Source organism: Chroicocephalus ridibundus, chromosome 1 (genome assembly GCF_963924245.1).
Source record: "Chroicocephalus ridibundus chromosome 1, bChrRid1.1, whole genome shotgun sequence".
Classification (NCBI taxonomy): Eukaryota; Metazoa; Chordata; class Aves; order Charadriiformes; family Laridae; genus Chroicocephalus; species Chroicocephalus ridibundus.
In genome coordinates, this window is record NC_086284.1 from 166,347,366 (window position 1) to 166,374,727 (window position 27,362).

Sequence of the window (27,362 nt, forward strand, 5' to 3'; positions counted from 1 at the left end):
TCTTGGTACTAGACAGTAACAAACAATGATCTGTTGATAAAATACACCTGCACACACTGTTGGGGGGAAAAAAGCCAACGCAAAACCCCTTAGTATTGAGCACAATAGGAGTCAAACATAGTGTACACTGCTTGCTTTCCATTACTTCACCATAAAGAAAAACTTACTAGTTAATGGTTATTATTTAAGCAGGAGATGACGGCAAGGGAAAGAGACTGAAATTCACTTCTAGATACAAAACATGTATTTTTTTTTCTAGAGTTGCTCTGTAAAATTATAGCTGTCAAAAATGTCTACAAAATACAGACCTGTATCCTTGACTACTGACAAGATTAGCACAGTTTTATTTATGAGTGTGCAAAAACAGCTGTAGGGAATCTTTGTACTTCCCCGGTTTTGGGCCAGTTCCAGGCCATGCTGATCTCTCAGCGTAACTCATAGCAGCAGCAGGGCTTTCTATGGCCCCAAAAGGCTATTACAGCAGCAAGGGATCACTGGGTCATAGAAAAAGGATGATGAAGCCACATCAGAAGTTTCCACAAACAAAGCATTCTCCTACACAACAGTTATCTTTCCAGTGGCCCAGTAAGCATACTTCTGGCTGCTTATTTTGGCAGGGATTTCTCAAGCAGGAGGCAGAACAGATTTTCACAACAGCTGCATTTGTTGAAAAAGGCTCCAACAGTCAACCATCATCACCAGCTGTAGATTCCCCATCTCACAGATCAGCCTAGGATAAAGAACACATGTGCTCCAAATGAATTAAACAGCATCAGAAGAGCCAGGTCAGCTCAGTTTACTGCCACAGGTGGACATGGCAAACTCCACTGATACACCAAAGGCAGATTCAGCAGCACCCTCACTACTGCTCCAACTGGCTGAGCTACCAGCAATAGCCCTACTGGCACCATTAGATTGGTAAAAGAAATCCGTCTATGGCCTAATTTACATAAACAGGTTCACTCAAACATGTGAGGACAAGCCAAGAACTGGAATAGCAGTTATTCTCTGCCACAGGAACATGTTGTATTTGATATCTTATTTTCTGCTCTCTCAATGGGTTCTCCACCTACAAAGGACTCTTCATTCCATTTCCATTCTGGAAAGTCCACGCTTCATTTTCATATTGCAACTCAAAATTAGATCTTCCCCAGGGGAAGCACATCACAGAGTTAGCACAGTCTGGTGATGTGTACGTATGTTACCTTAAGTTTAGCACCTGGGTCAACAAGTGAATTGCTAATTTCAGTTATGCATGTTTATAGTAAGTTAGATACATCCTCAGCACAGAATTGTTCAAATCACTAGATGATCTATTGCAGATTGCTAATTTTGTCAGAGAACAAGGAAACAAGCACAGACACTATTATGAGGGTTCACTTGCAACTAACAACACATGAACTTACTGTTCATTATATTAAGAGAACAACCCATTAACGAAATCTCAATAAATTGAGAAAAAACAAACAACTAGAAAAGTACTTCATGGAGAGTGATTTAGGCAGCATGTGAAGCATAGCCAGGTTTAACTTCAATTAGCAGCTGCACTCTTGCAGGTTTTACCAAATTCCTTCTTACATATGATGCATGGTAGAAAGTGACAACTATGGTAAATCTTGAGAATCCTTGCAATAACTGGTGTCAGGCAGAGGTGACTAGCCATACACAAGATTCCTTGCAATTCATCTCAACTCAAACTTGTTGCAAGCTGCTATTTTAACCTTCTTTCCCCCCACACCTCCTTGGAGTTGGTTTGGCAGCCACACGTCTTTGCCTCAGACTCAGTAACTGTGTGAAATAGTCCAGTATTTAATAAGGTTGCCAGACAGGGCCCGTAATGTTTTACTCATGACCTAATTAAGATCCAAATTTAAAACCTTCAGAGAAAAATGCAAGGAGTTTCATTCCCATTAGCCACTTCCTTTCTCTCATGCACATTTACGCACACTCACGCACACACTCTTTTATTGTACTGACATCTTTGCACAGGCGTTCACCTTTAAGTGTTTAACAGAGCCAGCAGAATGTAGGAGGATGAACAGGTTTCTCAGGAATATTGCTGTATGTGTGTGTGCAAACATGGGTGAGTGTGAGAGAAAGCACGCACAAGCACACAGAACCAATGCCATGGTACAGCAGCTATGAAGTTACACACATTATACACGTTTTTTTTTCTTTACAAAAGGGAAAAAAAAATAGTATAACAGCATAAAGCCATCTTGGCAAGCTTAAGATTTTCCTCCAAAATGCCTTCCAGCACTTCAGGATCTCTGAGAACAGTTTAAAGAGGATAGGGAAATAAAATTAAAAAAAAGGCACTTAAACAAAGGACAAAGGCCTGAATCAAGTAAGTCATGGAGGGTAACAGCCACTTCACCAGAGCTAGGACCAATCAAAATCTACCAACCTTTTTTTAATTTCTATAAAATTAAAATTGCATAAAGTGTTAATTAATCAGTCATTTACCTACTGCTTTCACTTTCTGGTTCATTTTATGGAGGAAAAAAAAAAAAAAAAACCCAAACGCAAAGCAAGTGTCCCTTTAATGATTCCCCCCCCAGTTCAGCAAATGATGAAAGTTAGGTGTGGGAGGAAGTGTTACACAGCTTGGCTTGTCTGCATGTTTTCCCTGCAATGCCATCTTCAAAAAAAAATCCAAAACAAAAGCAGAAGAGGGACCACTATGCCTTCACCAATTCATTCCAAAAAAAAAAAAAACCCCACGAAAAAACCAAAGCAACCAACCCAAACACCCCAACACTTCTACCTGTGGGCAAAAACTACTCAAAAGAAAACCAAACAAACTGTAAACTAGATTAAAATTTGCTAATAAATACAGCCAAAAGTTCATTTTACGAATGTAGCAGCAAATGTGATAAAGTTAGTTGGAGTCCAAGATGACTCCCAGAGGGTTAATGGTTCACACAGCTGATGGCAGCCTGGGAGAGTTGCAGGATTTCTCTGTTTTCATGTCCTCAAGGGTCTTGCACCAAGTGGAGAAGGAGTGTGGAGGAAGGGTCAGGTGATGGGACTGGGAGGAACAGGCTCTTGGCACCTGTCCCACCCCCAAATCTGTGCATCAGACAACTTTGATCGGATTCGAACAAGAAGCAGAACCCCGGTAATTAAAAGTTACTTCTGATTAGCAGAAAACAGATGTGAAACCCACAGCATCCACACTTGTGACTCAGTTGACCAGTATTAGTCAGGTATCTCAAATCAACAGAGAAGGCTGGACAAAGTGATTTAGGCCATTTACGTCTTGGAGTGGGAGAACACTGCAGTTATAATCCAAGGTATCGGGAAACTTTGCAGCCCGTTTTTCATCTAGCCTGCCTTCTTTCTTTGCAAGTGTCTTGAAAGGATTTAAAATAGCTACCACAACTTTTGGGACTTTGGATCATGTAGCAGAAAAATATTACCCAGACGGTTTTAATATCTAAAACCTGTGTTTGAAATTATTGCTTGCATTTGTTTGGGGCTTTCAGTGAGCTTGACATGTTAGCTCATATACAGTCCCCAAACCAAGTTCAGCCCTGCTGCCTGGAACAGACAGCTCTACTTGGCTTTCTTATTGCTTGTGAATACTGAGGGTTATTTATATGTACAACTACAGTTTATTTATTAACAAAGGCCCTTAAAAAGTAGTAAAAACTCAGGGGACAAATGTCTTTAGAAGAGCTGCTGTGCAGAAAATAGTAAAACATTAACCTAATTTTGCATTTGGATGTTGCAGGAATCTTTCACTTCCCCATCCTGTTTATGCTACCTGCAAAGGTCTCTGGGAGCCACCCTATTATTTCCTTTGATTTGGCCTTGCTAGGTTTAACCAGGGGGAATAGAGAACAGGGAATGCTGACCCCTTCCTTGCCACATTGCTGATTTCAAAGACGCTCAGGAGCGTAGTGACTGAAAACAGTTACCCTCTGGGGGCTGTCTGAACTGGCTTCACAAACAATGTATGGTCATCTTTATTCTCAACATCCTACTACCGATTTCCACAGTTAAGTATTAGTTTACTTGGTTCCCCAAGACTGAGAAGCTCAATAGGCCACACAGAAAGGACTACTCCTACCCTCCTTAAGATTTAGAGAGGATACTCCTCAACTGAAGATTAAGTATACTTCCAAGAAGAGAGGAATTTTGAAAGGAAATTTGTGCTGTAGTTATAAAGGGCTCCAAGTCTCCCAATCTAAAATTTCGTTAAGTATGAAGACAAAAGATGGCAATTTGAATGAGATGCCTCGATGAGGAAAACACAGAAGAGGTAGAACTCTCTTAGGACAGGGTCTTTTAAATATATTGCTGCCTGATGGCTCACTGCTGCAACTCCCCTTAGCTACACGCATTGTTAAAAAGTATTAGGTTTGACACAGTTCAGAGAATTAGCATCCTGCCAGAACTGTTAGGCCTCAAAAAACAGGAGTTGTCTTCCTTCAACCCTTCCTGGAGAAAAGAAGGAAAAAAAAAATCAGATAAAGCTTGCATTCTAAATAGTTTATGGTATTTTGTCTGAATCTGCACAGTATTAAAAATGCCAGAGTCTACGTAGCTGTATATTTCAACTCTAAATAACCTTGATGGAGATGCAAGCTTATCTAAACAACACACCACATACAAAACATTAGCACTAGCTAAAAAGCATTTAATTGGCAGATGCTGTGGAGTGAAATTAACAAACTAATGCATCCTATTTTAATTCAATCTGTCTTTCACAGAAGTGTTGTGCAAAAACATTTATTGCTGAGCTCAACCCAACATTTTTATACTAAATACACAATATATATTATTTTAATTCACGTATATATATTTATATAAAATTAAAATGAGCTCTAAATAGAAAAGAAATTGTTGTCTGGTCTAAGAAAAATAAATCACATGTAAAAGAAACCTGAAAGCTATAAGTTAATCTAGCAAAAACCACTGAAGATTCATTAACCATGGGTCAAAGTCTCTCTGGAAGATGCGAGATAACCAGTAGTCACTAGTTCAATCTCAAATCAGACTACTGGAAAGGCTAGCTACTAGGAATTTCAGCATCTCTGATGAAAGGAATGTTTCAGGGTTGAAGGAGAAGGGCATCATACTATTTTATTTGCTCCTTTCCCCTCGACTTATTTCAGTTTCTGCCATTCTCACCTTTTATCTGACAACGCAAGGGACTCAACAGCAAAGTTCTGTCCTAGTGTTGAAAGTGCAACATGTGCTGGATACTTCCTAAGCTTACAAATGAACCAGTCGATGTATTGCTATCCAAAAAAAAAAAAAAAGCCAGCTTTGCAGTCTTGTGCTACCATGTAAGGAACAGTTCAGGTCAGGAACTCCGCAGGCCAGCAGGGTCTGGAAGTGCTGGAGACAACCCGTTCAGCCCCCAGAAGAGAAGGCACCTCTGGTCGCTTTTGAACGACTCCTCTTTGGCTAATGCCTGAAGCAGTATTAACCTGGCACTGGAATAGGTCACAATCAGCTTTCTCTAACTAGCAAATCAGTGTAATGCATGGCTTTTGGGAAGAGTTGGATGAAAGATGAGGAAGATCTAGAATGAGTAAAGAACTGGTCATGTTTTATAAGTGACATGAATAGAATATTATTTAATTTCAGTAGCAGATAAGCACGAGGCAAAGGAAAAGAAAGTTTAACAAATGGGAGGACTGAAAAAACAGTGTGCCTTTAAAAAAAATGTGGGAAGAAATGCTAGTCTGACCAATAAAACGTGGGTTTCCTTTTCACGTAAATGGAAAAATTTCCATCCCCTTCCTCCCTTAAGTAAGAATCTTTATATTAAAAAGAAAACAAACAAGGAGCAAGGGATTTCCCAGTAGTCTGTGTCTCACATCTCAATATACTAGGAGATCTGTTTTTGAAGACAACTCTCTAATGAGACTGCATACATCTGTAGGCTCCCTAAAGCCAAACAGCCTTGTAAAGCTGGAAAATGCCCGTATCAGGAACTCATTGTGTAAGGGTTTAATTATAACAAAGTATCCCAGCACCACCTCTACTCTAACATAAGCTTTGGTCCACAACCATAAAGTACACTCAGGACCTACACAGAATCTTATACTGGGCACTTTGGGCACTAATGAAGTGGATGATTCCACCTTACACAGTGGATGGAGAAACCTATTCTAGCTTGTCTCACACTTTCAACTCTTCATTGGAGATCACAGAGAAATTAAATGTTTGTGCTGCTGTGGGTTTGACGATCAATTTCTTTTAAAAGCCAATCAGAGCAGATAAAAAAAGCTTGTTTCTTTAGGCAAGATCAAACTATGACCAGGAGGACCAGTCCTCCTTTTCCTTCTCTCTTTGATCAAGTATTGTTTTCTTTTTCTTCTTCCTCTCACCACAGTGCTTGGGATCAGAATATGTAAACATCGACAGAAACAGCAGCCCTGTGACAATAAGCACTTTCCCAACTGGGCAGATTCTGTCAGCCAACCAGAACTGCTTCAGCTCCCTTGCTTGTCCAGAAGTCACTGGTTTTTCCGCTGTAACTTAGTGTCCCCTTTACTTTGGCCTCCATCTGTAGTTCAGAGACGGAAAGAGAAAAGGAAGAATAAAAGCATGAGTGAACTTTAATTTTTATAACTTACAGCAAGAGAGACAGGGATTTGGCACGTCCAGCTTTAGCATCACCAAAAAGTACATTGTCTTTATAGGGTTGGAAGACTTTGCATCTTCTCTGTAGTTGATTTATTAGAAATTGCACTGCTGAAACCCGAGTTATCAGGTTTCATACCAAAAGATACCATCTTTCTAAAGACTAAGTTGCAGCTTGGGATACTGAAACAAAAATTTAAAAATCAAGCCCTTCTTTAGTAGCCTTTACATTTTAATAAAGCAGTTTTAGTATTCAACCCATGGCACTTGCTGTGACAAAAAAATTAAGGTTGTACTAAATACAACCAATTGGTTTGTTTTCACAGCCCCTTAGAGCAACACTGCCCAGGTTTTTGGTGCTGAGGACTCCAAAAACAGGATAAAGTACCCCCACCAAGCTGTTGTCACCCTTCCTTCTCCTGGCAAAAAAAAAAAACCACAAACCAACCCAAACCTACAGGTGGTATAGAAAGGAGTACACTCTAAACTACGCCTTCTAAAGCTTTATGATAGTTTTTAATCTCTAATCTTTATAAACACAAAAAAGGAGATGTTCTACTTCAAGCTTCTCAATCAAAACATGCAACTCTTATCAAGGATGAAATTCCCAAGGAAGACAGATCTTCCATTAGGAAACCATCACACTGTTCACACATGTATACACTCTTACAAGAAATATGAAGAAGCTTCTAGCTGGAAGGTCAGTTTCTCCTCTAAAGGAGAAATTAAAATTGAGTGTAGAAAAATCTCACCAATACAGACTTGCAAACTTACAGACAGTCTGCAAACAATCATGTTAGTATCCAGGAAGCAGTATCCCTTTTTTCCCCGACTAGCTGAATTTGTACATTTTGGTTTCTAGAACTATTACAAAGTATTGTTGAAATTTAACTTTTTTGTTCTGGACATTGAAGACCAGTAGAAAAAAAACCCCCATTACTCAGGTTCCAAAAATACTGCTACAATAGAATGCGTACTGCCTGCTGCTACCAAAGCTTGTCCCTGTGTTGTGTCTTCTCTAGAACAGCTTCAGTTCTGGTGTACGTTTTATTTCAGTCTAGGGCAGAAATATGACTTTTAAGTTGTAAATAAGTAATAAGAAAAATGTCTTTACCTGTATAAGCTTGCTGCAAGTGAGCAGGCAGAGGTGAGTGAGACAGCGTTGCTGCGTGCTGAGCACCTGGCTGTAAACCCTTCAGTAAGTCTGGGGAAAAAAAGGAGAGCAACAAAGCTGAAAAATAAATCTTAAGGACATAAGCAGCCTTTGTGAAACAGGAAGTTTTTATTTTTATAGTGTAGCTGTAGTAGCATGCTCATTTGCACAGATTTCTGAAGTATCTCAACAACAAAAAATAAATACCTGATAGCATTTTAATGGCTGGAATAAGTCAACAGAAATAAACCTATTCAGATATGCTTAATCAAAAGTTAGAGTAAAGACTGTGCCTCATTATTGGGATGCAACTCTTCCTGTCATTTCCTTCAGCAGAAAGACTAAAAAGTGATATAGGTTAAAAACCTAAAAAATTTATTTTTAAGCAACAGGAAAAAATAAATGCTATCTTGGTTGATACTTCCTCATAAGAGAACTGCTTGATACCTGAGATTACTGAGCTAAGGATGTTTTGAGGAATCAACGTATTAAGTATCTTATTTGTATTGTGACATTTGGAGACTTTTAAGCTGTATGCCTTTTCTAAAGATGAGGGATTAAAAATTAACCCAAGAAAGCACATTCAAAACTATGCATATACTGTGAATATAACACTAAAGTTAAGCTTATCAAAGGATAGCTACATAAAGTTTTACCAGGAAATAAATCACATTTACTCTCCTGTAGAGATTTTCATAAACCAAATTTGAGTGTCTCAGAACTTTATCACTTCCCTTCTTAATTTCCATTTTCAGGATGCATCTTTCCTTATAGCACAGTGTAATAACTAATTCCACTCACTCTGAGTTAGGCTGTGGTGGAAAGCCGCTGAGGTAGATCCCGAGGTGGTTGTCACTCCAGCTGTGTCCGTCCCAAAGCCAAGCAGCTCCAAGGGAAACTGGAAGGGCACGGTCACAGGAACAAGGCCACCCAGCATCCCAAAAGGAGTTAATGGTGCAGATGTCACGTTCTGACTGGTTACAGACAGGGGTGATGCCATGAGAGTCAGAGGTGAGGCGTTAGCCAGTAATGATGCTCCTGCTGTTGACTGTACAAAGAAAAGGAGTACTTCAAGATTTTAAAGCTTTGAGTTGTATTCTTTAAGGAGATAAGAATCGACTATTTTCTGTTAAGCGTGGCCCTATTAAGAAGTATATTAAACTATTAATAAATATCCACTTATCCACCTAGGAGGTCTTCCCACTGTTCATCTGCTGAGCAAGTACAATTGTATCTCAGATTCAGAACATGACAGTATGGTTCATCTCATGTTTTTCTCATCAGTCTTGCAGGTGATTTCCTTTATTTCCTTTCTAATTATGTACTGGGCCTACAGTCAGAATCTAATGCAACATCTTCTATTAGGTTAATACAAAATTAGCAGATGTAGGTCTGAAGTTCTTTAGAAGCACAGTATTACTCTCCCCTCTCCCAGTGTGGGTCTTAACAGAACAGTAACTTTATTTCTAAAAAAGTTGCTTAGAAGCAACAATTTTTGAAAATTAAAATTCATACATAAGAACCCCCACACTTTGAGAGAAGTCAGGTTACCAAGATGCAGACATACATATGTAAGTATAGGTGTGTTCGCACATGTCAAAGCAAAAGGCAAAGGCAAATGATCTCTCCACTCCATGTATGTCACAATAAAGTTAAATTCACTGCAGTTTAAAGATGAAAACACAAGATTAGCCAGAACATTTTAGCTACAACAGCTCTCAAACTGTATTAATTCCTCTTAACGCTAGAACAGTTCATTCTTGTTTAACAATCTTTCCTTCACTACTTATATAGTAATTTTATATGCTAATGTTCAATTCTCTAATGATCTACTACAAAACAGTTAATATAGAAAGCATTTTGAATCAGACTCAAGCTCAGATATTTTAGATATTTGAGTTAAAAAGACTCTGGTTGAATAGAACTTCAAACCTGTGTGCTTATACAAGTAAGCGTTAACTAAAACCAAAACTTAGAATCATTTTAATGAACACGTAAGCTTAAAATTAAGTCTCCTTGAGTTCTGTAATATCAATTTACAAACAGCAAAGTGACAAAAACTCCTAGCAGGGATAATGCTTCTGCTGCCAGTTTTAGTCTTAAGGTGTTCAGATGAAAGCAGCTCCAGAAAAGTTAGTTGCTGCTTACAAGAAAACACGAAGTTTTAAAACAGTAACCCTGTAAGTGTAAACTATGGACATGATGTTGGTAGCACGTGTTTGTATTGGTCATCTTAGGAGTGACAGCTTCTAAGATATACTCCATCCCACAAGTAGAAAAAAAAAAAATCGATGAAAAACTTCAACATACATGGTTGGTACTTTTAAAGGCAAAAGAGATTAATTTCACAATAAGCTTATCTACAAAAAAAATTACAGCCATTCACCATCTATGTAATCTTTACTGTGCAACAAAATAAAAGCCATACAGTAATCTCTTGCAATTGTGGGTTTGTAAAATGCCTGAAAACAGAAAGAAGCTTTGTGATGTTTTCCAACAAGACCTTGCTTACTCTCTCAAAGAGGAGGAAAGAGAAGTTCAGTGATGGAATGAGCTACAGAGAATGCCCTAAAAGAGCTAGAGTTCAGATGTTTCTATTTATCTCACCTATTCTAGCACTTCATAAAAGGGTTCATCCTGGTCACGTAAATCTGAGTCACTAAGATCATTAAAAGTCTAAACTAGATTCTGCTTAAGAGTACTAATGATAGGTAGAGCTTCTTAAGGAAATCACACATAATTTCTGATTTTTAGATTACTTTGGCTTTGTGTTCTTAAAATGTAACTTAATACAGTATTCCAGAGTAAAATTTCTATGAAGCTAGAGCATGTGTAAGCTTATATTCTGGTAAATAATTGTGTCAAGAGGGGAAAGGAAGGAAACATTTATTGGAAACTCTTCCTCATTAGGAACATCTTTATTATCACATGAAATCATCTAGTTTGATCTTCTATGTAAGCAGACCAGGATATTCTAATAAGCAACTCGGGTACCATTTTCATCTTCTGACCAATTAATAGCATCTCAGATAGGAATTAACTCACTAAATCCTCAATGGAAGAGAGATTCACTTTCAGTCTTATGCAAGGTTTTAAGGGGGGTAACTCACTCCTTAGTGCATGGTACCTAACAATTAGTCTGTAATTCATTAAGTTCAGCAGCCAGCCATTAGATCTTTAAGGCTAAATAAAGCCCTCTTACCACAAATCTCTTCCCCTTCAGTGTACTTGGACTAGGAGGTAATTTGATTCTAGTCTTCTCTTGAACATACTGCACTGACTAAGCCTCAGTCTGCCCTGCAGCAACAGCCTGATTACATGGTTTATCTTCCTTGTACCATCCTTCTGAACCATTTCTAGGCTATCAAAGTAACTTTTGAAGTGTCAAAAAAAACCCACATGTAAAGTCACAATAATTATAGTGATACCATATGCTGCTTGGTACCTCTAGCCGGTTTCCCCCTTCTATATAACAATACACCTTATTTTGCTGGTTTACAGTATTCACTTATTTTACTTGATTATCCACCATACCCGCTCCAGTCCTCTTCCATGTCACTGTCTGCAAAAGTGCTTTTCATTCCCCAGGTGATCAGCATTTCTTAAAAATGACTTGCCTTTAACTACAGGAAGGTTTGCCAGAATTCATCTCATCATCCAACAGAGTACTACTATTTCCCTTGTCTGTCATCTTTAAGCACTACCCCACCCATTTCACATTTTCCTCTACATCACAGCAATTGCATCCGCTGGATTCTGTTGATTGCATGAGGAAGAAACAACTCTGTTCCCAGTCCATTCACTGTAGCCTTTTTTGTCTCCTCCAGGCACCTTCCAGAGCACCCAAACTGCACCGTGCCTAGCTCAGCTCTTCTCTAGGCCCTATGCGGTACCTCAGTGGCTCTTACACAGCACGTGGGTTGTAGTTTTTTCATTCAAAGTAACCAAAATAATGAGAAGGCTGTGTCAGAGCCTGCCAGACATTTCTTGTTTACTGTAACAGACAGTAGAATGAAATACCATTGAAATGTCATAAAAAAATCATCTTCCTCCTGTTATTCAGCTGCATTAAGAAAAATTTGGTAGCAGGGAAAAGATCGTAAACCATTGCTAAAAGCTGAGTATACGTCATTACCATGCAATAGCTATATACATTGTTCAAAAAAAATACAAAACACTTCCATTTGCTGTACACCAAGACTCTGATTTACAGCGATATTGATTTTCTTTACTTAAGTAGTGAAGACTCCAGGATAGAGTGTGCAACAAAGAGAGAGGAAAACCTCAAGTCACCTCCGTAATTAAATAATTTCCAGTAAAAAGAACACATAACTTGGGAAAGCAGGTTGTCTTCTTCTGGGTGGATAATAGGTTTGCATGGGTTTTAGAACAACAGTATTTTCAAAATATTGGTTTTGTATGACTTGTTTCATCTCCAGTGATAAAGTTCTGCATAAGCTCTCACTCAAACAATTTCTAGGATATTTATATATTAATGAGGTGTCTCATTCAGTTTGACTAGATCCTACAAAATGAAACACATTTAATCACAAATACTAAAGAAAAGCCCTTGCAAGTGTTAATTTTAAATACTAGTCTTGCATTATACTCAAACCACAAGCAATTGAACTCTAGTTTTGCAAGTTAATCATGAAGCTTAGCAACAAACATACCAAGACACCTTTTCATATGACCACCATCATCACAAGTAAGTAAATATGGAAGAATACACAAATCCAATAATGCAAGATAATACCACATCGCCTGAAATTCTGGCCACACAAAGCTTACCTTTTCTAGTGCTCTTAAAAAAAAAAGAAAACAAAAGTGAATTCTGTTCCACAGTGTAGACCAACCAACATTTTACAGTGAGGACTCATTCCACACTGATCCTTGCATTTCACATCAGCTGGAAATACCTATTCACTAGTATGAATTACTTTCATCAGTATTAGCACTTATCCTTAGTAAAGTATAAACATAAAATTTATGACACATTTTCAAATCAAGATATTGCAAGAAAGAATGTTTACAAAATAAACGTGATCAGTATTAACGTACGGTTTAAAGGTAAACTCATTAGATGCGTACCTGCACACTGGCTGCTACAACTGGAGACCCTGAGGCAGAAGATGGTCTGTGTGGAGTTGACAATTGTTTAGTAGCACCCTGTGTTCCACTTCCTGCTCCCCCAGACAGACTAGTCCTACTAGCTCCACTTGAGTTAAGGTTACTGCCTCTGCTGGCAGGTACATTCATTCCAACTCCACCCAAATTATTTTTACCAACAGTTCCAGAAGGAGAAGAGTTGGGCAATTTTGAAGAAGCCTGAGGGTTCTTTGCAGGCTGAAGGCCTGAGGTGCGATTAGAGGGCAGCAAATTCATTGTGGGAGACTGCCTGCTGATATTTACACCACTGGTCTGTTTATGAAGGGGGTTGTTGCTGGAGTGACTACTCTGGGAAACTAGTGCACTTGAACTGGAAGAACTGGGTGTTGTTGCAGGCCTGGGGGATGAGGTGGACTTGGATGAAAATTTAGGTGATGCATTGGGCTTGGGTGTCACAGAGGGCTTAGATGCAGTGGGCTTGGGAGAGGCAGCAGGTTTGGGAGAGGCAGCCATGGAGAAGGGAGGCTTGAAACCCTGGGAAGAAACTTGTGACACCATAGCCTTGGCTAAATAGTTACTAGAGGTAGAGGTGCTGGATGTTGTCCGAGAAACCAGTGGGTGAGACACTTGAGAGCCACTTCCAGATGAGGGATTAGACAAAGGCAGTCGATATACTACAGACTTCTCTTGAGCCTTGATGACTGGCGATGAGCAAGACAGTTTGGGATTACTGCTCAATTTCACCACTGGATTGGTCTGTGATTTACTAATAGTTGCTTGTAAAGGAGATACATATTTCTGCTGTACAGCTGAATGCTGGTGCACCTTTGTCACTTGTGATGTGGAGGAAGAACCACCTTGAGCCTCAGAAGATGATGCCAAGATATTAGCATCCTTGGTTCTTTGAGAGGAGGTGGAAATAGCTGCTGGGGTCTTAGAGGAAGAAACATGAGTCTGCGAAGAGGAGGAAGCAGCTTGGATCTGGCTTGACCTCTGTAGTCCTTGCTGAAGTAGTTTGGCTGGCAAAGGCTCTAAGGAAACCTTAGGATTTTGAATTGAAGATCCAGCAATAAGGCCTGAAGAGATACCAGTGTGAACTAGGTCCTGGGGTTTCTTTGGTACTGGCCCTGTGTGACCAGCAATAAGACTTGATGAATGGGGTGTTTGAGTGGGCTCTACTTTCTTTGAAGTTGCCAGGGGCAACTTACTCATAATGCTTGCTAGTTTCTCTTCCCTCAGCCCAGGGCGAGGTCTGGATGTTGGCGTGTCTATGGTGGACCCAAGAGGTGATCCCTTGGCACCATTATTAATAACTGCCAGAGCATCAGAAATAGAGTCCAGTGAGGGTGGGTGGAAAGAAAGGTCTTCATCCAGCGAGTCGTCCAAACAGATCGTCTCTGGAGCTGGTGTGCAGCTAGAGCTGGCTGGGGTGCAGACAGGTGTGCTGGAACTCAGTACAGTAGCACAACTTGAATTGACTGAAGACATACAGGTTTTCTGTTCTTTCTTTGGACTGGAGTCCTAAGAATGAAGATATAAGACAGGTTTAACAGCCTTTCTGGAGTAGATCTAATGTCTTTAGTGTAATACTATTATTCTGTAGATTCAGATGAACCAGAGATCTACTACTGCAATTTTCATATTAAGATACCTATCATATCTAGGTGTTGGAGTCCTGTGTGCTAATTCAATATTTGTATTAGAAACCTAGTGCTGTTGCTCCACATAACTGGAAGTGCCGCACACAATTAAAGAGTAATCAATGCTGTGAAGAACAGGGTAGCTAACCTGATTGCTAGGTAAAATTGCTACTGAACTAGTAGCAATAAGACTATCTATATAAGACTAGTAGCAATAAGATAAGACAACACCTAGTTGTGTCTAATGAGACCCTCTATCAACTTACTATGTTATCCTCCCAACCACATATTTTTCCAGTGTTGCCAAATTTAATACAAGCTGAAAACAAACACAAAGCACACATTAAAAAAAAAATGTGAAACTTTACTGGAACTAGTACCTCTTCATAGTCAATTTTCAAAAAAAAACTAATATAGCTTAAAGTTAAAAGAGCTATACAGAAGTCTTCTTGCTACTTTCTTTAAAGTAATACACCACCAAGTCAATAAGCTGTCATCGCATTTCCCGACAGAGCCCTCCTGCCAGAATTTTTCTGGATCAGAGGTAGGAAGCAGGTTGTATCAAATGGTCATAGAAAAGTTAGTATCTAAATAGACATTTACCTTCACTTTGGGTTTAGGGGCTAGAATCACCTTCTTCTTTGCCCTAAACCAGAGCAGATAAATACACATCAGAAGACAAAAGAAAGGCAAGTCATTGCAGTTTTAACTGTTACCCTGATTATATCCCAATAAACTAGAAGGATGACTACCGGAATCCAGCTTTAATCATAAAACATCCTTGAAGTAGAATATGGGTTAAAACATAGGGGGAAGAGAACAAGCACACTTTTAATCCATATTTTTTGTCATGTATCTCTAAATTAGATGCAAAATTCACTGAATTGCTGAGCTCTCCTGATGATATATCAGGTTATATATTTTTTACTTTTCTGATTTACAGAAACAAACTAACAAGTCATTTCAGCCTCTCATAATCTTAAGAGTTTGTCTGCTTAGCAGACCTTTGTCTAAACTAGTCACATATAGTTATATAATTTCACTTTACATTGTTTTTGTCACTGAGGAGTATACTTCATGTTCTCATATTCCAAACCACATAAAAAGCTGTTTTTTTCCCAAGAAAAAGTGTTTTGGTGCTTATCAACTGTGAAACAGCTGTATCTGACTTGTTTGTTGCAAAAAGCCATTTAACAAACTTTCAAGTTCTTCTCCAGTGTAACTGAACACCATAGCACCAACTGTATGCAAGGACAGCATTAAGGATTATTAGTCATCACCTTCAACTTATAAGTTAAGCACTTCACACCTTTTTTCTCATTTTTATTTCTTCAATAGGATCAACAAATTAACATCTTATACATCATTTATTCTCCTTTCCTAAGCATCTAGGAATGTGCCTGGTTAAAAAAAAATAGACCTTACTGTAGGTGGCCCATGACTCAGTTTTGCTCTTCCGTCAAAAACTATCCTATGTTAATCATATTTATCACAAAGGTTGCAATTTGGGTGTTATTCAGTCCTAACTGTCTATTTGGCTTCTGGCTGAATGTGGGCAGCTCCTGAGACAGACATAGCATTGTCTGAAAATCAAGAAGGTAAAATTCTGCTAAGATACACAGCCTTCTGTGGCTACAGAGATATTTATGAGGAAAAGAAAGAGCAGGAAGTACTGCAGTCTCCGAGTTCAATTTAATATGCTGCACAGCAAAATTTAGGTAGTGTACAGTACTTTGAAATACTTTGAGTAAAAGGCGTTAATCCAAGAAGGAATAACCACTTGAGTTACCTAGCCACTTCATAACTGAGTTAAAATATAATGCCACAAGAACATTAGTTACATGCCTAAATTAAAGCATTAAAAATTAACATTGTACGCATCTTTCTTCCCTCCCCTCTGTCCAAAATAAGGCAGCATGAAGATGGGAAGAGATGCTACGAACAACTTAAAGGTACTAGTAAGTTGTCATTATACTCACGGAGCAGAAGTGAGGTGATTGTGAACACTTCGGCTTTCTTTAAAAAGCATCCTAAAAGAGTGGTGAGAAAAGAAACATAAGGTGATTCTACAGGGACAGTCGGCACATGACCACCAAATATGCAAGTATCTTGGAATTTTCAGAAGAACCCTTTGATTATCTGTCCCCAAAGCAGCTAGTAGGTAGTTTGCCTGTATTGCTATCATGATGTAGTTCCAGGCAGCCATAAATAGAAGAATGCAAAAAAAAAAAAAAAAGGATTTCAAGTTTACATTCAAAATACCTCAGTAAATGGCCAAGCATAAGTCAACATTACACAATATTAACTCTTTCAGGTGGACAGAAGAAATACATTTTGAATTCTCTCTCCTCAGCGGCTAATGAAATATTTTAAATATCAAATTCATGATTCCTACAGCTTGCTGCCCAAATGCAACTATAAATAGACAATTAAGGAAAACTTGGTCCCTCTTTCCCTGTTTCCAGGTAGGCAAACTAGAAGAGCAAAGACTTTCCTACACCACTGCCACCACTCTAACACTGACCATGAACAGCTGTCTAAACAAGAGCTTTTCACCACTGCTAACACATCCTGTTGAGTTGCAATAGTTATGGAAAACACAAGTATCCACAAATCTCATGTAATCTGGTAAAAAAAAAACATTGACATCCTCTCGCTACAGTTCCACTGCCTTAATTCTCAGATTCCACTTTCAGCTCCATTTTCACATTTTCTTCACCATACTAACCTCCAAATCTGTATTACATTGCTCCCCATCACAGACTACTAAATGCCTATGAAGAACATCTAATGAGGAATGTTCCTTTTGCTCCATGAAGTTCAGCGTGCCACTTTCTGACCTACCCAGCTTCTCCAGGTGCTTGATCTATTCCTTAATCTTTTTCATTTTGCAATGAAAAATCCAAAATTAATCCCACGCCCCGGTAATGTGTAGTATCATCCTTAAAGGTTGACAACAAAAGTGTAATTACTACAGGAAAGGAAGTCAAAAATATGGTACAAAGAAAGGACAGTGCAGTATATGTTCCAAAGCAAGAACATACTTGGAAAATAATCCCTCCATTGTGTACATATATTTAGATGTAAAAGTTGGTGAGGGAGATCGGTATAAGATTGTTTCTCTCTGATCATGATTTCAAGTCAAGCATGCTGTTTGACCTGCACAAAGTTAAGCGTGCTGGAAGCCTACTTGCACAACCACCTCCAAAAATGACAAAACTCTTGGAATTAAAGGAAACAGACTTCCTATTCCTTACACTTCTTTTTTTGAACATACACATATTTAGGTTGCAGGCTTTTTTCAGACACACATGGAATTAATATGCAACCCAGTTACAAAAAAGTGGGTTACATTATTTGAAAAGGCTTTGGCATTCTTTAGGATGAAATATATTTCTCTAAATGAATATTAATAAAACGTCTCCTGGGGCAGAGTATGGAAATTACAAAAAGTCATGTGACAGAGGTAGTTGTGATACACACGGACAAATGAACAAGGTGCAACTGAAAGTTATTATTGATATCTTACCTCATGCTCCTATACTAAGCTATGAGGAACATTAAATAGAGCTAACTTTGAAAGAGCAAGAAACTTTTCCTCTGGGATAAACCCACAAAGTTTGGTACCATAGACCTACTCTAGTTAGTAAGAATTCCTTATAAAATACATAGTCAGTAGACCATTTTTAACATTAAAGGCCTAACTTTTTTTTCCAGTTTATGTAGCTCCTTCTCACTTGAGGCCACATATAAAGGTAAAACATTATACACCTTCAGCATGATAATCCCTACCCTAACATTCCAACAAGATAATCATCCAGCATATGAATAATATGTGCTGTATTAGGAATTTCCACTGTCAGACCCCAGGAAATACTTTTTCCCCCCTCTTTCCACACATAACTGTTTGCCTATAAATTACAATACATCCCTGCTTTCTGCTTAGGAAGCAAAGCGCCTCCCTGTAAATACAGGACAGTTTGTAAATCATTATGGTACCAGAACTGCCCAGTTGGCAAAGGAAGTCTTGCTGGTCAACAGTAAGTTATGATCAGGCAGCTCTTTGGGTCTGTTGGTAGTTTTTGTTTGTTTGGGGTTCTGGGGGGAAGGGGTTGTCACCACTGACCTCTGTATATGTTCTTAAGCTAAGCTGGGATTCCTTCTCTCATCTACTTCAATAAAATCTTCATAAGCAATAACATCTCACTCATCAGCATACTTACTATACAAAACTAGATCCTGGAACAGAAGTCAACTCTATGTCAAGAACTGTAAAACTTCATTTGCTTCTTTAATTACTATTTCACAAGCAGCTTATTCCACCCTCATTTTCTACACTGACTATCCTAGGAAATATCTCAGTTTAGTTATTCTTACAGCTTGATACAGATTTGACTAATCTACAGTCAAGGTACTCTTGAGCAAATTGATTAATGTTGTATCATTTGGCTTTTACAGTTAGGTCAAGATTTGATGGGAAATGGTCTTTTGCAGTGGGTGCTACAGAAGAAAAGAACTCACGTCATCTATATTTGATTCTCTTCTTCCACTTCAAAGTGTTTGAAAACTTTGCTAATTTTGCAATTCACAATGATAACTGTTGTTCTCATTTTATTTTTTTCCCTTTTGTGTGTTTGTTTCCTCTTGACACACCAGTAGGAAGCAAGTGTAAGTTTTCATTAAGAAACTGGTTATTTTTAACTGCAGCATCACTAATTGCATACAGGAAATAAAAAGCATAAACCTTAGTGTTTTCTGAACTCTGGTGTTGAAATTCTAGCTCATAATTTTAAAGTTTATGTTACACTGCATTATCAGACTGCTTACAATATAGGCAAAACTGCTTTTATATCACTATCATTTTCTATATCACAGAAAGTACTTCCCATGCAGCTACTCCGCACTTCATACTTCTCCCTCAAATGACGCATCACACACAGTGTTATGAATTTTAGTAAATTCAGTCTCCAGCAGATGACAAAAGCAAATAGTTCCCCAAGGAAAACAGTGGATTTTTAGCTCTCGGGCTTGCAGACAAGGTAGAAAATTAACTTCTCAAAAAACAGTCTTCTAAAATATTCTGGTTCCACTGACATTTTTAAGTTTTAACCAATATTAGTAATACCTGGTTGAGTCAAATATATGACAATAAGTAAGATCCAAGAAATGGTTAACACCAAAATAGACAGACATATAAAGCAGGCATCTTACCTTGCCTGCATCCAGCCTTTAGGCCAAAGTGGTTTCACTTCTGTTTCCATAAAGGTTTTGAGGTAATCTTCAGCAGACTGACTTCTATTTGGCTCTAGCTCATAGCATCCCAGCTTGATCTTCACAAGATTACACAACAGAGACCTGCAGAAAGAAACACAATAAATATATTCCAGGCTGGATGGGGATTTGAGCAACCTGGTCTAGTGGGAGGTGTCCCTACCCATGGAAGGGGGGGTTGGAGATAGGTGATCTTTAAGGTCCCTTCCAACCTAAACCATTCTATGATCCTATGATGATACTGAATGAAACAATCTTTTCAAAAGCTCAGCAGAAGGCGGCTGAGAAATGGAAGCACTGATGTTATATGGCTGCTGTCCATTGCCAATTGTAGGAAGAGCTCAGTTTCAATCACTTTTTTGAAGTTTGCTACTGCACAAGTTTGCTGCTACAACTGGTATGATCTGCTACTGTCATTTCTTCTCCATTTCCAACAGACCATATGGCTCTTTTTATCCTTACTATCATTTTGTAATTCCTTTTACATTTTCTTTGTGGTTTCCTCATAGCTGAAACATCTCCTGTCACTTTGCTCAGTGACCTCTATCTCATTTAAGATGGAGAATCTCTGAAAGCAAGATGCATTCTACACTGAATATTTCAATAGAAGTGCATAGAAGTGCAGACAGTTAGGTAACATTGGCCTTTTAGAGCCTCTTGAATCAAAAAACCCAACAGATTTAAATATCTCTTCTTTAAGTATGGCTCCGGCTGCATATATTCCATATATATTCCACAAAGCTTGCTTCCTTGTTGTCTTAACGTACTAAAAAGACTCATCAGTCCACCAGCCCCTTTTAATAATACGTATACTTGTATTAGAATTAGCTTAGATCTTGCATGGAAAATTACAAGTTTAGAAGGATTTACTTACTTAAAGCCTATCTAGATTAATTTAAATCTCAGTTTTCAGTAAAATCTACTCTAGGAAACAAAACAGTGAGAATTCATCATTTCAGACTATTGTCTTGCTCTTGAGAGATAACATAGAATTTGCGTTCAGAGGGAATGGGAGGGGTTAAGATTCATGCATTCTGGATACTGGCTTGCCCATGACTGGGCATCGACAATTTTGGTGGTCTGCCATGATCTGGCAAAAATCTTTACCGCTTGTTGGGTGACAGTTTTGTGACCTATTCCTGGAATGGCGGGAAGCAGGTATAACTCTGCTTACACCTCTGTTCTGTGCTTAAAGAAGCTCAAAGTCCTAGGACCAAGAAAATTCTCATGTATTTAGAAAAAGCAGAAAAACAAGCAGCAAAAGAAGGGTTGGACGTAGGATGATCTTGCCTTTCAAATTGAAGAAAAGAATGTTTTACCATTGCAGCATTCTATCTTGCCTATTTATCCTCAACACTCTCCAAGACCTCTGACATGTACTTCTGAGAACAATTATTTACTAAACATTATCAAGTAATAACATCCCCTTGGAGATCACTTTATGAAGTCAGTGAAAACCCTTGGTGGAAAAGGTAGTTTTGTCTCACCTCACTGTGTCATCCCAATGAAACTTCTTTCTGGGTCCCACAACCCTCTTTCCAGGTTTCTCATCATCATCTTCCTCTGATCCATTTTTCTCTCGTTCATCTTCCGCTTGCAATCTACAGTTAGAACAATTGTTTTCTTTATAGGTATACACCACAGACAAAATGTTTCCTTGAGAAAGGAGTGATTTAGGTGTAGGGATAAAAAAAAAAAAAGGACCCATCTTCAGATTCTTGTTATACCATTCCTGAAACGGTAAACAGGACTTTGTGTCCCCACCGCTTCATGGTCCTCAGAAACAAGTGAAAAGGACACGCTGTATGGAGGCTATCAAGGATGCTGGCTATAAGCTCCACATAGCGCCTCTACCAAGAAATGGCAAGATGCTTATCAACCTATTAATGCTTCTCCAAGTCTAAAATTAGTTAACTATGAGGGAAACAATTACAATGAACAAGGACAAAATATATCAAGAACCTGAACACACCGTCCTCCTCCATTAGGCTAGCATTTTGGGAATCTCCAGTATCCTTCTCACAGTTTATAATTTCTTTCTCCCAAGACCTATTTCATTCAGTTAATGGAATTTCTTTCTAGAGTCAGGTGACAACATCACTGACACAAAACTAAGTACTTTGTACAATTCAAAACTTACAATTCAAGACACCTGTAAACTGGAGCTGAGTACTTTGCTGAGCTCAGGGAATGAAAAACACAGAGACAGATTTACAGCAGGACTCTAGAATGGGCATGCACAGACTCCAGAAATACCTACTTGGCATTCTTGGCTTGACTGCGGGCCTGACAGTCCTCTTGATACTTGCATAACTGTTCAGGCATGACGTTACTGACAGCCAGTTTCAGCTTTTGCAGTGGTTCTCTCAAGCGGTCATCCTGTGAAAAGAGAAACACCAAAGCAGTGCTATTAGATGCAATGTAAACAGTGTTTCAGATAATATTTGTGAAACTATTTCCCACTCACTCCTGACACAGTATTCCTAGTACTAACTATTGACCACAAAAGTAATTTCCTACGTGGCGCTTGAATCCTGTTCAGTTGAACAGCATTATAGAAGTGCACATACTTGAAGTTTCTCACACAACTCATGTAAGTCTTGAGACTAGAAACAATGAAAGATAGTCACAAGGAAACATATAAGGAAACATATCACACTTGCAAATAAGTGTTCAATTAATCAAGTCTCCAAAAGCTGTCATATAAAAACATCTTAGGTAATCAACAAAATATATGTATTAGATTACCCAAGTATTAGATTATTATGTACCTGAGGTAAGGACTATGTATTTAAAATTGTCTCCAAATATTAAGAACTTCAAACATTGAAGTAATATACTATATACTTCCCTTTAAATTCTCTTCCTACATCTTCTGACTTTACATTCTTAATCGTAACTGCTTATTGAGAAGAACTAGAATACTATGCGCTATTATGTCTTACTGCTTAGAAAAAGTATACGAATGTTTGCCGTTTAAGCAAGTTTTGAGATCTCTCCATTCATGATCCTCGGATCCTCTGCAAGATTTAGTCCTATTTCAACTGAAGAATCAGATCAGGATACTTCAGATCACAAACAACTTTTTTATTCAATAGGAAAACATATTCTTTAAGAGAAAAGCAACAGCAAATGACAAAAGTATTTCTAAGACCTAGCCACGAGGGAAAATTTGCACAAACAGTACAGGCTGCGTCATCTATTATCCATCTAGCCTTTCTTTTTTCTTGACACAAAAGTGAATGCAATGGTAGTTATTTTTTTTTAGCCTGTCATAACCATGAGTATTGGGCCTTTCTAGTTCTGCTACTTGATACGTACCCTGTAACCAGCTTTCAATGTAAAAGCACTTCATTCTCAGATTAAGGGTGTGAAACACTTAAAATATTTGTTCCTAAAGTATGGCAATAGCAGGTACATAGAAGAAAGCTTCTAAGCTGATCTAGCAACTGATCCAAAAATCTTTTGCTTCGTTGGAGACCATGGGGCTGTTGCTCTGCTCTCCTGCATTCTGTCCTCATCACTATGACATAACTGACTCCTGCTGGAGCTAATCTCCCTGTCATTACCTGGACATTGAGATGTAACTTCTTCAGACGCTTTATCAGTGTGTCCTTATTGCATGGCACAAAAGCCTCAAGGTGAGAGTACACTCCATTGCGGATGGCAGGATTTATCTCCTGCAACTGTAGCTCGATACTGGCAAACAAACAAGAGACAGTCAACCAGAGAGGCACTCCAAGATCAAGATGACAACTGAACAACAACCTAAGGAAGCTTTGTATGCATAATATATTCTAGCTATGCATACTAAAAATAGCAGCTTGGGACTTTTTCAGATAAACTTCTTTACAAAAAGGAGGAAGTGTTAATCAATGGCAAGAAATCATTCGTATACATAGTTCCCCAGCAATATTGAATACTGTCATTCAAATTTCATTTACTCCCACTATTGCACATCAATCTTGACACAATTTTGACTGCTACAGTCTTCTACAGATTACTCTGTTTCTTAGAATACGAACATAGAACCTTCTACATTAAAACACTTAGTTGAAGGATTACAGAGTAAAAAGAGCTGGCATTTTCCTTCATGAAAGCTAAAGGTGTTTTGAGTTATGAAAGTGGGGGACAGGAAGAAATAATGGCAGTTCTGTTGAATTTTACACATGAAGTCAAGGACACAGGGCACTACAAAACACTTTACACTGGATAAAGACAGACAGATAGTCATGACAAGAATTGTATTCATATATAAGTCTCTTTAGCTAGTAACTAGCTTAGACTGATCTACCTTCATTGACTTTTAAGGGCTTTGTTGGAACAACCTCAATAATATTTCCTCTTCTGTACTTTTCCTTTTACCCCCTTTCCAAAAAGGGAAGGTTGTACAGATAAGCACTTACTCCAGCAGAATATTATTCATGTCTTGCGTGAAAAACTTCTTCCTGCCTTCTTCATCAAACATCTTGGCGGCCTGAAAATACAGCAATAAAGAGTATTCAAGAGTTCGTAGAACATTCTACCCCAACAACCTTTGCTTCTTTACTTTTACAGTTGTATCACATTCTTATTTTCCAGGGAACAGTATTACTTGGGAAAAACATACAAACCCAAACTACACTCAGATGTTTAGAAAAGGTGAGGACTGTTATTAAACTCAAAAATGGCTTGCTCTAGGGCAAACAGTCATTCTATTTAGAATCGGCCTGGATCACTGATGTTAACATATTGACCTTTTCAATAACCATGAAGAAAGAAAATAGAGATGTTTTATTGTCTCAGCACCAGCAACATTCTACCGCTGTTTGCTTTAAAAAGAGGGGCACTGCTTTACAAGTCAAGCAGCCAAGAACATCAACACATTTCTGGCTCCTTTTCTACCTGTTACACGCCTCACCCAGTTACAACTTCCCTTCTTAGATCCATCTTAATCCGTCATTGCAATTTCTACAAAGGGACTGCGTATGCTAGAGGAATACCTCATCCCTCTTTTCTGGTGCTGTCCAGCATTCTCACCATCTTTAGACTGTACCTCTAATATTTTTGTCTGGTCTCTTTCTGAGTCTGTTTGGGGTGGGGGAAAAAAAAAAACAAAACAAAACAACAGTCTTACTCCTATACGTACTTCCTTTTATTAGAAGCATTTACTGATCTCAAGAGAAAAAAAACCCAACACTTTTAGAGGCTTATTGTTATCTTATATTCTGGCACTGGGACCAAACAGCAAATATCTAAAGTAGCTGGGAAAGGATATGCATGTGGAAAAGTAGGCAAGTGTGGTATCATTTTAGTGTCTGACAAACATTAGAGGCAGCTGACATGCTACAAGGCTGAATATTCAAATAAATTAAAAATTCAATTCTGCCTTTTAAAAAATTTTTAGTGACTGTGACAACATAGCTAAAACCTAGAAATAAACAGAAGTGTTAACTTGATAAAATTCCTCTTGATAAAATTCCTTTATTACTATGAAATACTTACTGTTCTTGGTCTTTGTAACTGACCCATTTAAGTTTAAAAGAATGTTTTTCTGGAATTGCAAACTCTACACTGCACAGGAAAACAGGAGTCTGATACCCTACAAGATATCATAAGGTAGCCCATCTTCTGAATGCTTTACTGCTTGAGTCATGAACATTGATACCAGAGACTTTTTAAGTTCCTATAAGGACTGCATTCTGCTCACTACTTTCTACCGTAAATTCAGCTGCTAGGGGATGGTACTGTTTAAGAATACTGAAGCAATTGTCCTGGTAAAATAAATAAATAAATAGAGAGGTTATAGATGTTTACCAGTGATAGGATACCAAAACCTTTGAGAAGTTTTAAAGTCTTAACTCCAGTATCTTTAAGCATAATTAACACAAGGACTATTATCATCTTCTGGTTTGTATAAAAGTGGAAGGAACGACATGCTTCAACATTTCAGTCCCAGGTAGACCCTGAAAGGCAATTTCAGCATTGTACTATCATACTGAACAGTGTTTCTGGCTTTTGAAGAGAGCAACACTGGCAGATTCAAAAACTGCATCGCTATCACTGATCTGTGGTGGTGGTGGTTTTTTTTTTTCCACAGACAGATTATCTTAATCGTTACCTTCACAATAGAAAAAAGCCATTTTGTTACTTTCCTGTTTGTGTACAATATTGTCTTCTGTCATGGTAGTTCAGAATTGCGCACTTACAGAACTAGAAGACATTAATTCACAAGAGGAAGTCAGGAAGTTTTTATTGTTTCTTCCTTTTTTTTTTAATCTAGATATATCATACTCCATTCATGGAACATAGGCTTTTTCCTACAGCTTTATGAACTTCTTAGCTTTCTTTGCACTAAAGAGCAATGAAGCTGTGAGCCTGGCAAGTATTTGACAAAACCCATTTCTTTTCTCCTGCTTTTTAGATCTTTTCCCCCACTGATAACATGTCAGTTGATCACAATTTGCAGAAGGTAAGGAACATGCAATCTTTAAGTCAACACACAGTTTAGTTTTTCCCCAAGTGTATGGGTAGACTTGCTCTGCTTGGCCAGAACCAAGCTTCAAGCTTCCAGAAGACGTTATCAAAAGCAGAAGATAGAGTTCGGTTTCCAAGAGCCACCGAATTAAAGCTTTCTCCCAACTGGGAGGGACTTGTTATACAGGGAAGCAGCATGAATTTGGGGCAGGCCGCTAACACTTCCTGACTTTTGGCCTAACCCAGTTCTTCTGCAGTTTTGCTAGAAGCTTATTGTTGATTCATAGTAAAATTAATGTGAATATTTGAACGTAGACAAAAACATCTCTCTCACTTTAGTAAATATTAACTCCTTGACTGTATTTAGTTTGTTACATTTAAAAATAATTGAGAACACTAACACATTTACATACGGGTAAGACAAAGATTATGTTTTATAATTACTCTAACCTGTAGCAAAGCAAGCTCTGCTACTGTTTAAATTATTTTTTTTTTCCAAAAAGGTAGTAACTTGAACTGCTTTTTTCAAAACTTACTCTGAGTAAGGAAACACTGCACTTTATTCTGAGTAAGAGAGCGCTTTAATATCAGAATCTGGACAACGAAACAAATTCATTCTCAACTTAAGATAACATCCACAACTGAAACACGGAGCATGTAATACCTTAATAGCTCTGATCCCTTTCAATAGTTTATTGGGATGTTTGTAACCTGTGGATTTAATATCTTTCATTAATATTTTTTATGAGTTTGGACTCCATTCTAACCTTCCAAAACAAAATACTCAGTTTTGCAGTTGTTTTTTGGTTTGTTTTTTTTTGTGTGCGTTTGTTTTTTTGTTTGTTTTGGGTTTGGTTTTTGGGGTTTTTTTTTTGGTTTTTTTTTTTTTGTTTTCCTAGTTGGGTGATGGCTTTTGGTGTTTTTTGTTGTTGCTGGGGTTTTTTTTGGTCCACAACCCGTGCCCCCCCACCCCAACCTGGCAAGTCAGCATTTATGTTACAAAGCCAAAAATTCAAGACATTGATTTGTAAGCTGCAGTCATATTTCTGGCTTCCTTCTCTAAAGCAAGGAAACACCCACCAACTAAATTCCAGTTAAAGTAACACTGATATTTCCATTATGGAAAAAAC

The 27,362-nt window shown here is 38.2% G+C and overlaps 1 protein-coding gene across 3 annotated transcripts in view; it reads right to left on the reverse strand.

Moving 5' to 3' along the window:
* Nucleotides 1–2,398: 2,398 nt before the first annotated feature.
* UBN2 (ubinuclein 2) overlaps nt 2,399–27,362 on the reverse strand; it is a 51,380-nt gene continuing 26,416 nt past the window's right edge. For all 3 annotated transcript variants that reach the window (XM_063322588.1, XM_063322587.1, XM_063322586.1), the window contains exons 7-17: nt 24,183–24,253; nt 23,346–23,475; nt 22,037–22,155; nt 21,264–21,377; nt 19,717–19,860; nt 16,485–16,535; nt 15,109–15,151; nt 12,848–14,386; nt 8,558–8,804; nt 7,718–7,807; nt 2,399–6,526 (exon numbers count right to left, since the gene is read on the reverse strand). In XM_063322588.1, the coding sequence (XP_063178658.1) occupies nt 6,477–6,526; nt 7,718–7,807; nt 8,558–8,804; nt 12,848–14,386; nt 15,109–15,151; nt 16,485–16,535; nt 19,717–19,860; nt 21,264–21,377; nt 22,037–22,155; nt 23,346–23,475; nt 24,183–24,253 (2,598 nt within the window). In that variant the 3' untranslated portion in view covers nt 2,399–6,476. The remainder of the gene's footprint in view (nt 6,527–7,717; nt 7,808–8,557; nt 8,805–12,847; nt 14,387–15,108; nt 15,152–16,484; nt 16,536–19,716; nt 19,861–21,263; nt 21,378–22,036; nt 22,156–23,345; nt 23,476–24,182; nt 24,254–27,362) is intronic.